The following is a 12663-nucleotide window of genomic DNA, read 5'->3' as shown; positions in this document are numbered from 1 at the left end:
CTTCTTGTTTGCTTCCGGACCCTTCAGCCTCCGGCCCGGGTCCGCTTCCTATATATATCCTGTATGATACTTTATTGTACCTTGGCTCTAATATTGATGTGACCACGACCCCTAAGTCCTGACCCCAACAAGGCAACCCCAGTAAGTCCGAAATGAGGGCCAAGAGACAACTACGGCACAGCGCTCCTTTAGAGTTGCTGAGGCCAAATGCCCTACCCTCAGGCCTTGTTCGAGGCATTGCAGCCATCGTGGCCTATAGCGGCCCGCAATGGCGACCTTCGGTGCCGACTCTGGATCAGTGTCTAACATGCGGTACCAGTCACTCAACGGAGCAAGAGGTAGAGTACCAGTATGTCCTAGACAGTAGGCAAGGTCCATTTGACAAAGGCGATGTAAGAACATCTTCGGAATTGATGAGGGAAGGTATGTGTCAACCAGCGGTGTGAGGTCCGAAGGCTAACGGAAGAGTAAGTGGAGGTGGATGAGTTGGGTTGTGGGTTCCGGAGGTCCGGACAAGGTAAGCTCAAGACTATCGCTCAATGGAGCGCATAGGAGAGACAAGTTATGCCATGAGACATCAGAACCACAAGCCAAGTCGGCCAGGGTGGTGTAGAAATGTCATCGGAAGAGAGGAGGACGTAGTATCAACCAACTGGATGAGGTCCAAAGGAAGATGGGGGCCAGATGGGATGGAAGCGGAGCATGGCTCGCTATCCCAGAGTAGAGTGCTTAGCATTACTAATGGAATGCCAGGCAGTGGGGAGTGCAACAGGGAATCGGGTGGAAGCGTCTACCATAGGACAAGGAGTCCAAGTGGAGACTGGGGGGTGATCACGGAAAGGCAGACTGGGTTGTTCCAAAGCACAGACTAGGTAACTGCTCTTAAACCCCTCGATCAATGGATCGAAATTGGGCGAGTCAGTAGGTGTCCCAGAACTTAAGGGACAAGGACCATCTATGAATGATGAAGGTTCGTCCATGTTGATTCAGACCGAAGCGAAGTGGATGGGGTAAGTCGAAGGCCTGGGTACTGAGGTGACAGTAGTGCCTAGACGACAGTTGGGTGATGACCAGCAAGGAGCCGGTGCATCGGAAGGTGATGGGTGTCAAGGACCGAAGGGTCCGAGACAGAAGAGAGGAGGTCCGGAGGGACCGAGAATTCTAGAAATAGACAGAAGACATATTAAAGGAGGAACAGAAAGTTAGAACCAAAACGGAAATAACAAAGCAGAAGATACTGATCTAAATATGAGAGTCGGAGAGTCGGAGTTATGGGTACAGAGACTGGGAGGTGGTGGGAACGGCGGGCGGGAGGGCAGCAGACTGGGAGGTGGGTGCTGCAGGCTGGGGGCTGCAGCAGGCTGGGGGGCTGCAGCGGGCTGGGGGGCTGTGGACTGGGAGGTGGGTGTGGCAGGCTGGGGGGCTGCGGACTGGGAGGTGGGCATGGCGGGCGCGGACTGGGAGGTGGGTGCGGCAGGTGGGGGTGCAGCAGATTGGGAGGTGGGCGCAGCGGGAAGGAGGGCAGCAGACTGTGAAGTGGGCATGGCGGGCTGGGAGGAAGTGGCAGTGGAATTTGTCTGCGCTGCCTCGCTGACTTGCCCACCCGTGCCCTCCTCCTCTGTCCCATCAATCTCGGGGGAAGGAGCAGTGACATAATTGGTGGGCTCCGGAATAAATGGCAAAACTGCTTTCCATGCGTTGCGAAGCACGTCAAGGTCTGGATCGCCCACGCGACCTGTTTCTGAAACAGAAATTATGATGCTGAGAAGGGCATCCTCGAGTAACTTGTGAGGGCCCTGAGGCTCACTGAATCCCCCCTGCAAGGTAGCGTATGACAGCAAGTTGTTGATGGTGGGGAGGGTAGATGGGTTCGTGAGATTGGTGTCAAGGAGTAAGACGAGCGGAGAGACCAATATGGCCATTATGAGGGGGCTGACATAGGAATAACTGAAACATCGTCAGTATGACCCACCTGGGATAAGAAGGAGGCATACCGTTCGGTGGTGAGGCAGAATTTCGCTTTCTGTATTGTCGATCTTAGTGAAGAAAAAAGATGATGAATTTAGTGATACTCACAAAAAACTCCAGTGGTCCTACCTCACACATCTCTCTCAGAGCGGCCGCACAATAATAAATGTGACTGATTAGGCGTAGCTGCTGGGAGTTCGTTTCTAGATGTACCGCATGGTCGATGAGGTGTTGTAAAGTGGGGACTTGGGCATCAGGAAGAATGGGGCAGGAGGTAGAACCAAGTTGAAGGAGATTGGGGGGCTCCCTGCGTAATGCAGTAAGGCGATCTATAACATTGCCTAACCAGTACTGGACGGTCCACCTGTTGCTCTTATCAAATGTAAGGGTGCCACCGGATAGGCTTGAATCGAAAGTGTACTGATGACAACCTGACCAGTGAGTGCGAACCAGCAGCATAGAAGAAATGATCAATGGAAAGATTTCTCTGCCTACTCGTGCTTTGAAAGTGGGCAGATGTGACGTCGGACTCAGCACAAGGTCTGGCACAAGATCCTTTCTCCAGGGGCCAAACTTCTGCACTGTCTCAACAAGGACTCGGTAAAAATAAGACTCATCCTGGGGCCCAAAGTCGTCCAAAGCATCTTGAACCAGATCCGAAAAACTTTCGAATTCCTTGGGCATAGACATTGGTGAATTCAGCGATGGTGAATTCGGCCAACGCCGCTATCCTCCATATATATATAGCACTTGGCACATGACTACATGTGATCGGTATATCATTAATGGAAATTGGGTTGACACTTGCCTGGACAACATAATCATCTACTCAAACAGAATTTGTTGAAGTTCCTTGTTTTTCTTTGTACGCTGCGGACTGCCCATTGAGTCCTATGAATTGAATTTCTTGCACATGGACATTTCCCTAAAGGATTGCCCAATGCTTCCACGTTGATGGATGCAGAGGATGGCTTAAAAGCCACCTCGTGCAATTTTCTTTCCTCTTGTCATATCCATCCCTGGCCATCGACTTCCGGTCTCTCCGATCCCTCCGTTCTAACTCCGCTCCCCCCTCACCAACCTCGGAGCCCCCGTATTCCGCAAACCTCTCGGTACCCCTCGATGGTCACCACCCCCTCATTTCAATTTATTACCTACGCCTCCCTAAGTACGGAGCCCCGAAGACTTCCGGACAGCTCCAACGTCCGCTAGCGCACTCCCGCCTCCGCTGGGCAATACACTCACCTGCCCTGCAGAGCCCACCTTCGGGCCTATCCCTCCTTTCCATTTCTGGGTTAACGCCTGCCTTTCCACTAACCCCACGAACCGACTCGTCGGTAATATTCAGTCGGCTAATGTCTTAACCCCGTTAGCTCCGCTCCGTTCGGCTCCGCCAATTGCGGAACCGTCTCCGCTGTAACCATATATATACACCACTTGTACATAGGTTACGCCCCAGCAGATAAATCAACTAGAGTTACCCCCCTAGGTTCTAAGTGCCAGTCAGTAAGTTAGGGCACGGACGTGTCACTAGGCACAGCGCTCTTGGCAGAAGTCGCTGAGGCCAAAGCCCTCCGTTACGGAGACATTCCTTCGTCTCAAGTCTGGTCTCTGACACCTCTCCTCAGGTCATGTACTTGGAACCGAGGTGAGATCTCCTTCATCCTTTAACCTTCTAATGTTGTATGTACTCTTAAACAGTCTGATCGGTCCTAGCCAAAGTAGTAAACTTGGGCCGGCAGCAATTGCCATTCGAAGGAGCGGCTCAGGGTGAGTGGTAAAAAATGATGGTATTATAGGATGGTGAAGGGGAGGGAGGTGGTGAGATAAGATGAAGACTAGGCCGTGATTGATGTAGGTGGCCTGCACGCTGCACATCGAAGACCAAATGGCCAGTGAGAGTGCTTTGAATCAGCAACGGGTTCTGACGGAGGTAAATGAGGAAGGCCTCAGATGACCAGCGCCCAATTGCAGGGATACGATCAAGAGGCACTCCAGCGAGAGCGAGGGCAGTTGCTCCTCCTGAGCGGAAAGAGTGAAAAACCCTGGTCCGAAACCTGAGCAGACAGAAGCAATGAGAGCAGGATTAGGGTGAGAGGAGAGTAGAGACTCGAAATGGTCAACGTTGATGGGGGTGACAATCTCGAACAAACTAGGGTTAGACAGAATGGTTTGCGTGATGTCATGGAACTGGTAATCGCTAGGGGGAATAGGTAAAGCGCTCTCGGTATAAGTCGTGGAAGGTCATCATGTGAATCTCATCTAACAGGGGCGCTTACTTTGCTTATCTGCTTTACCCCGGTCAGGGCTAAGCTTTCTCTTTGGGTTTCAAACACTCTGGACCCACAAGAGATGCATTTATGTAAGTACCTCCATTTTCCTTTGAACCACTCGCTGGGTCTAGAGCTTTCCCCGCATTATCTGCAAAGACACCCCTTGGACAACCGATATCCAGGTCTATAGAGGTAGGTTCTCAGAACATTTGAAGAGGGCCCAGAGGCCTCTTTTGTATGGCAACATCCTAGGACATCCCTTTCAAGCAACAACGTCCGGGACACCCTTACATAATTCAAACTGAAGTCACATGTCTGTTGCTGTGCATCTAGAAATCATGGATTGTGAGTTGGAGTAATAATGAGGAGATTTATCGAAAAAGGCCCAATGGAAAATGGTTGAAAACTGGTTCTTGGTTCACCCAACACCATGGGAGTGTAGGCAGGTTACCAGCCTCTATTGGAATAGAACTGGAGTGGTATGCATGGGACATGATATGCAAAGTCTAAGCTCAGTGCCTCTTAGATGTCGGAAAAATATGAATAAATATGTTCAGGTTCCTTTAGGACATATATTGCAGTGCACAAACTTTCAGGACATTTGGACTGCTATTCGGCAAGATAGGGGAAAATGCACAATTTATTCCCCGCTCCTCCCATACTAATAGCAGCTGGTAACCTGCCTAGCTCCTCCCATGCTATCTGGCTCATTTCTCCACCGTTTGGGATGAGGTCAACTGCGTTGGAAAGCTAAGGTTTGTTTTAGTTGAATCGTGTAACGGTAGCACGGTTATGGGGAGCGGTTGAGGCTTCCAACACAAGTTTGGGTTTCCAGGCCACTTTTGTAAGTTCTTTTACAAGTTGTGGAAACGTGCTTCACTTCAGCAAGTTTATCGCGATTGTCCCTCCTGGCAGATCTCATGATGAGGTGCACGAGGTCGTATTTAGTTTTGCGACATGCTACCCTGTTCAGGCAGGAATTGATGATATAGGACAAGGAGGGAAGTGATAATGGAGGAATGAGATGTTTTGTTTTTGTTTTATACTTAGAGGCGAGAAATGTAGACCATTAAACAAACAGAAAGGAACCGAAGAGAGGAACAAGAGAAAGGAAGAGCAGACTATTTGTGTGTCTCCAAAGAGACTTCCGGTTTGATTTCCGGAGTTGCAGACCTTGGTTGCTCAAGCCGAAGGTGCGGGAGAACAAGGACTTGAAGTAAATCAACAGCCGAAGGGGCCGGACTTAACCGCAGGTTCAATCGGAGGTGTTACCGAAGGGAGAGCGTCGATAACCGGGGATAGGGGTGTATCAGAGGTAGGCGGAGTTGAAGTCGGAGGTGCAAGACATCGCAGGAGATGGTAGCAAGGGAGTTGGGTATGTTGCATCCATCATGGGGTGTGGTCCGGAGGGTAACTCCAGGAACCGAGGGTAAGGAGAGTGGGGTAGGTCGATGTGTGATGACCTAAGGGGGGTCTGAGAAATCTCAGATGCCTCAGGGTGAAGTGGTATGGAAGCGAAAGGTGAGGTCGAAGGTTCCGGGTAGGTGCAATCATGAGTGGGCAGATGTAGATGTGGGTCAGATCGCCGATGGAAGTGATGGACTGCAGGGGAACCTAGGATGGGTGGATGGAGGGTGCTTCCAGGGACCTAAAGGGGGAAGGAGGACGCTGCAAGCGCCACCTAGAAAGAAAGGAGTAGTGGTGCCTAGTCAACCCACTTCCAGGACTTCGGAAGGAGCGCCCAAAGTGGCTGGGAGGTGCTGGTGGCTTACCCGAAGCCAGAGCAGAGGGTGCGGTCGACTGCGGAAGGTGGAATTGCAGTCGGATGCCAGGTGCTAGAAGTCGGAGCTGGACAACAGCAACGTGGAGTCCGAAATACTGTTAGAACGGGCAGATTCGGACGACTCCGGAGTGGAATCGGAGACTTAGCATGGAAGGACCTCGGCCTCAGTGACTCAAGCAGAGCGCTGTGCCATTGCTGGTTGTCCTGGGGGTCCCTAATTTCGGATCTAGCAGAGGGAAAGTCTCTTGGGGGGAATTCAGGTCGATTTCGGACTGAGGTTACAAGTTACTAGGTACATTGTATATAAGGAGGGGTCCGGAATCAAAAGGATCAAGGGTAGGATGAAAGGAGACAAAGGGAGATGGAAAGAGGAACAACACCGAGGGTCAAGGGTTGGACTCAATGGTGTTTCCCAAAGGAGGAGTGAAGGGCCAAGGCCCAAGGAGGAAGGAAGGAGGTTGGGAGTGGGGAATGGCTAGCTGACTGAATAGAAAGGAAGCAGCAGCCCAAATAGGAATGAGGGAGTATAGCGGGATTGAATAGGACAATGCAATAGTTGCAAGGTCCAAGGTAAGTCCGGAAAGTCCAAACTTGGAAGTTAAACTCCGGAATATTGGCAAACATAATTAAATGGAATGAGCTAACCAATACAATGGTATAAGCGGAGGTGGGTCAAAGTCCGAGTCGGAGCTAAGACTGGAGTTCCGGAGATGGAGACGCAAACGGGATTCCGGAGTGGAGGTCCGGAGTTGGGAGCATAGGTGTTGCATGCTCATCTGGAGGGTGTCGAGGTTGGGGTCAGACCCGGAATGTTCCGGAGTCGGACCGAAGGTGGTGTCCGAGCTGGAGGTGGGATAACCTCTTGGGAGTCAGCAAGGAGAAAGTGACGGAAGGGAAGTAGGGCTCCGGAAGTCGGAGTTTGGAGTTCCAGGAGCCCGGAGCGGAGGTTGGGATTGTATGGATATGACACTTTCCACTTCTGGGTTATAACCCACTAATCCATTAAACCCCATAACCCAAGTTGTCAGTAATACTCAGTCGGCTAACCCATAACTCCATTAGGTCTGCTCCACCTGGCCCCTGCCACAGGCCTGCCATCTAGATTCCCTCTGGAACTATATATACCTAACCTGTTATGAGGATGGGGAGAACTTCTCCCTTCTCAACCTGTTCTTATAGTTGGATGGTGATCGTTAGATCTTGTTTGTACCATAATGGGATGTGTAATCAATGGGTGTTCCCAGTCGTGCATGAGAGCAGACGATCAAATTCCCATCAATTGTAGTGCATGATGGAGTGAGCTATTAAGGCTTTGATTGTGTGTAGTTGGAGACACCAGGATACATGGGCCAGCCATGGGTACTTGGTGCACAGTCATGACTCGTAAGATGTGTGAAGATCCATATCGTTGCTATCGGTTACTTGGCATTCGCAGTGCAAATGTACTGGTAGCAGGTTGTTAATGTCATATCCATACAATCCCGACCTCCGCTCCGGGCTCCTGGAACTCCGAAACCGACTCTGGAGCCCTACTTCCCTTCTGTCACCTTCTCCTTGCCGACTCCCAAGAGGTTATCCCACCTCCGGCTCTGACACCACCTTTTGTCCGACTCTGGAACATTCCAGGTCTGACCTCAACCTCGACACCTCCCAGATGAGCATGCAACACCTATGCTCCCAACTCCGGACCTCCACTCCGGAATCCCGTTTGCGTCTCTGTCTCCGGAACCTCCAGTCTTAGCTCTGACCTCGGACTTTGACCCCACCTCCACTTATACCCATTGTATTGGTTAGCTCATTCCATTTAATTACGTTTGCCAATATTCCGGAGTTTAACTTCCGAGTTCGGACTTTCCGGACTTACGTCAGACCTTGCAACTATCGCATTGCTCCATTCAATTCCGCTATTCTCCCTCATTCCTATTTGGGCTGCTGCTTCCTTTCTATTCAGTCAGTCAGTCATTCCCCACTCCCATCCTCCTTCCTTTGTCATATCCATGCATACCCGACCCCGACCCGACTTCCGGACCTCCACCCTCTTCACCTCCGGAGTCATAACCTACCACTGCCGCTCCGATACTCACCTTCGGTCCTGGCAACACACCTCCTCCTTACCTCTCGCCACCCTCCTACTACTCCGCTCCCCCTTCACAACACCTCCACCCTCCTGTCATCCTCCTACGCTTCCCCCATCCGCTCCGATACTCACCTTCGGACCTGACTACTCTCCTTTCCGCCACTCCTTCTCCCTTACCTTTCCCCTCTCTCCTCCCTCTGTTACTCCTCCGCCACCCTTCCACCAAGTTACGACCTTCCACCGCTGTCCCGTACTTCACACTCGGACACCGCTCGTACCTTGCTCTGAGCCTCCGTCATAGTCCCTACCTCGGACTTTGACTCCACCTTGGTCTTAGTCCATTGCATTGGTGACCTCATACTATGTAAACACCATTGCCAATATCCCTCGGACTTTCAACCCCGCCTCCGTAACCTCCGTAAGCTCCGCAACCCCCGAGCTTCGCAGATCGCCTTCAGCACTCTTGCCGCTTGTAATGTATTTCTCGCGTTTTCCCCTCATCCCTATTTGGGCTACTGCTTCTTCCTATTCTAGCCAGTTAGTCATCATCCCCACTTCCCCTCATCCTCCTGCCCCTCTGGGCCTCGCCCCCCCCACCTCCTTTGGACGTATCACAGGTCCTGCCTTATGACCTTCGGTACCGCTCCGCTCCTTCTACCCTTTGTTCCCGTTCGGACGTCTTCGTTCCGATTTGGTTACCCTTTGTTCTCCTTGTGCTTTTGCCCCTTCCATTATATATATCGGCGCTTGTACATACTCGTTTTGGTTCAGTCCGAAATCGACCTGAAATGCCCCCTAGAGACTTCCTGCTCACCTACTGTGAAATTAAGGACCAAATGGACAAACAGCAATGGCACAGCGCTCCGCTTGAGTCGCTGAGGCCAAGGTCCCTCCACACTAAGTCTCTGATTCCACTCCGGAGTCGTCTGTTTCCGCCCGGTTCTAACATCCTTCCTCCTTGGGCCTTGGCCCTTCACTCCTCCTTTGGGAAACACCATTGAGTCAAACCCTTGACCCTCAGTGTTGTTCCTCCTTCCAGCTCCCTTTGTCTGTTTTCGGAGTACCCTTGCTCCTTTTGATTCCGGACCCCTCCTTATATACAATGTACATAGTAACTTGTAACCTCAGTCCAAAATCGACCTGAAATGCCCCCTAGAGACTTTCCCTCTGCTAGATCCGAAATTAGGGACCCCCAGGACAACCAGCAATGGCACAGCGCTCCGCCTGAGTTGCTGAGACTGAGGTCCTTCCACGCTAAGTCTCTGATTCCACTCCGGAGTCGTCCAAATCCACCCGTTCTAACAGTTAACATGGGTGTACAGTGATGAGTGACTAGTGGCACCTTCGGTGACTTGGTGTTCCCAAAGGGAACGTACTGTTGGTGATGAGGTACAATGACTGATGAGGGAGGGACCAGACAATGGATGGGCAGCTACTTGGCACTCGTGTAGCAAGTGTGCTGGCATCACAGGAGTGTGCCTCAGAGCATTCGCGATCCCTAAGATCATAGTATGGCGTCATCCATCAGGTGCTGGAGGGAGAGCTGAGTGATGATGTCCTGTAGGATACAGGTTCCATGGGATGATACACAAGCCGAGAGTCTTCGACTCGTGACTTCAAGTTCTCACAACAAGAACCGTCAGAAGACTCAATGTAACCAGACATATAGGACATGTTGAGAGTTGTACAAGCACACCAGTTCAGCTGAGTCACAAAAGGGGGTTGTTACAAGGGACAGCACCCAAGACAGTTATAGTATGTCATAGTAGTTGGCGGGAACCGCCTCTGGCAGTTTCCATACATGATGCATGTGTTAGAATGGGGCGGATTCGGACGACTCCGGAGCGGAATCAGAGACTTAGCGTGGAAGGACCTCGGCCTCAGCAACTCATGCGGAGCGCTGTGCCATTGCTGGTTGTCCTGGGGGTCCCTAATTTCGGATCTAGCAGAGGGAAAGTCTCTTGGGGGAATTCATGTCGATTTCGGACTGAGGTTACAAGTTACTAGGTACATTGTATATAAGGAGGGGTCCAGAATCAAAAGGAACAAGGGTAGGACGAAAGGAGACAAAGGGAGATGGAAAGAGGAACAACACCGAGGGTCAAGTGTTTGACTCAATGGTGTTTCCCAAAGGAGGAATGAAGGGCCAAGGCCCAAGGAGGAAGGAAGGAGGTTGGGAGTGGGGAATGGCTAGCTGACTGAATAGAAAGGAAGCAGCAGCCCAAATAGGAATGAGGGAGAATAGCGGAATTGAAATGGACAATGCAATAGTTGCAAGGTCTGGAGTAAGTCCGGAAAGTCCGAACTCGGAAGTTAAACTCCGGAATATTGGCAAACGTAATTAAATGGAATGAGCTAACCAATACAATGGGTATAAGCGGAGGTGGGGTCAAAGTCCGAGGTCGGAGCTAAGACCGGAGGTTCCGGAGACAGAGACGCCAACGGGATTCCGGAGCGGAGGTCCGGAGTCGGGAGCATAGGTGTTGCATACTCGTCTGGAAGGTGTCGAGGTTGGGGTCGGACCCGGAATGTTCCGGAGTCGGACCGAAGGTGGTGTTGGAGCCGGAGGTGGGATAACCTCTTGGGAGTCGGCAAGGAGAAGGTGATGGAAGGGAAGTAGGGCTCCGGAGTTTGTTTCGGGGTTCCGGGAGCCCAGAGCGGAGGTCGGGATTGTATGGATATGACAGCATGACTATCTACAAATGGAAAGGTTGCGGGAAATCCTGCAGAGTACAAACAACCTCAGCCAGCACCAAAACCCCAATGGGGAAAGCTTTGCATGAGGGGGGGGAATGGAGTAGAATGGGTAAGGATAGTAGGGTATTGGGAAAGAGAGCGAAAGAGAGAGAGTGATGGAAAGGGGAGGTCTTTGACCATGCGACGGATATGGTTGTTGGAGACTCTATGTCATATCCATACAATCCCGACCTCCGCTCCGGGCTCCTGGAACTCTGAACTCCGACTTCCGGAGCCCTACTTCCCTTCCGTCACTTTCTCCTTGCCGACTCCCAAGAATCCCACCTCCGGCTCCAACACCACCTTCGGTCCGACTCCGGAACATTCCGGGTCCGACCCCAACCTCGACACCTTCCAGACGAGTACGCAAAACCTATGCTCCCGACTCCGGACCTCCGCTCCAGAATCCCGTTCGCGTCTCCGTCTCCAGTCTTAGCTCCGACCTCGGACTTTGACCCCACCTCTGCTTATACCCATTGTATTGGTTAGCTCATTCCATTTAATTATGTTTGCCAATATTCCGGAGTTTAACTTCCGAGTTCGGACTTTCCGGACTTACGTCAGACCTTGCAACTATTGCATTGCTCCATTCAGTTCCGCTATTCTCCCTCATTCCTATTTGGGCTGCTGCTTCCTTTCTATTCAGTCAGCTAGCCATTCCCCACTCCCAACCTCCTTCCTTCCTCCTTGGGCCATGGCCCTTCATTCCTCCTTTGAGAAACACCATTGAGTCAAACCCTTGACCCTCGGTGTTGTTCCTCTTTCCATCTCCCTTTGTCTCCTTTCGTCCTACCCTCGCTCCTTTTGATTCCGGACCCCTCCTTATATACAATGTACATAGTAACTTGTAACCTCAGTCTGAAATCAACCTGAATTCCCCCCAAGAGACTTTCCCTCTGCTAGATCCGAAATTAGGGACCCCCAGGACAACCAGCAATGGCACAGCGCTCCGCATGAGTCGCTGAGGCCGAGGTCCTTCCACGATAATTCTCCGATTCCATTCCGGAGTCATCCGAATCCGCACGTTCTAACACTCTATATCCATAACATAACCTGTAGATACATTACACCTCAGTGATAAAATCAACCCCCTCTTCTAGAGTTCCCTCCAGTCCATAAATTAGGGCACCAATGTGTACTAGGCACAGCACTCCTGGCATAAGTCACTGAGGCTGAAGCCCCCATCCACAGGGACATTGTCGTTTGTCCCAAACCTGGTGTTACGAGGATGGGGAGAACTCCCCTTTCCTCAATCTGTTCTTATAGAGGGATGACGAACATTGTATCTAGTCTGTACCATAACAGGATATGTAATCGATGAGTGATCCCAGTCTTGCATGGGAGTGGATGATCAAATTCCCATCGATCATGGTTGGTGATGTAGTGAGCTATTAAGGAATTGATGGTAGGTAGTCGGAGATGTCAGGATGGATGGGTCAGCCATGGGTACTTGGCACTCCTTGACAGAGCGTACTGTGTGCGCAGTTGCGACTCGTGAGGTGGGTGAGAACTTCATCTAACTGCCATTGGTTACTTGGCATTCGCAGTGCAAATGTACTGGTAGCGGGTTGATATCGTGAGCGTGCAATGAGGATTGACTAGTGGGGCCTTCGGTGACTTGGCATTCCCAAAGGGAATGTACCATTGGCAAGGGAATATGATGACTGATGAGGGAGGTAACAGACGATGGATGGACAGCTACTTGGCGCTTGCATAGCGAGCATACTGGCATCACGGGAATGTGGACCTCAGAGTATTCACGATCTCCAAGATCGTGATATGACGTCGTCTGTCAAGCACTGGGGGGAGAGCTAAGTGATGAAGTC

At 51.3% G+C, this 12663-nt stretch overlaps 1 protein-coding gene across 1 annotated transcript; it reads right to left on the bottom strand.

The window, feature by feature from the left end:
- Positions 1–1202: 1202 nt before the first annotated feature.
- Positions 1203–2658, bottom strand: EI90DRAFT_3129840 (uncharacterized protein; the record flags this gene model as incomplete). Its single annotated transcript, XM_039064247.1, has 4 exons — positions 1203–1947; positions 1995–2023; positions 2077–2388; positions 2464–2658. The coding sequence occupies 4 exons, from the start codon at positions 2656–2658 to the stop codon at positions 1203–1205; spliced, it is 1281 nt and encodes a 426-aa protein (XP_038911529.1).
- Positions 2659–12663: the final 10005 nt, after the last annotated feature.

This window comes from Cantharellus anzutake, assembly GCF_015039405.1.
Source record: "Cantharellus anzutake strain C23 chromosome Unknown EI90scaffold_61, whole genome shotgun sequence".
Classification (NCBI taxonomy): domain Eukaryota; kingdom Fungi; phylum Basidiomycota; class Agaricomycetes; order Cantharellales; family Hydnaceae; genus Cantharellus; species Cantharellus anzutake.
The sequence above is the reverse complement of the archived record's forward strand: the minus strand, read 5'-3'. Positions and strand labels throughout refer to the sequence as shown.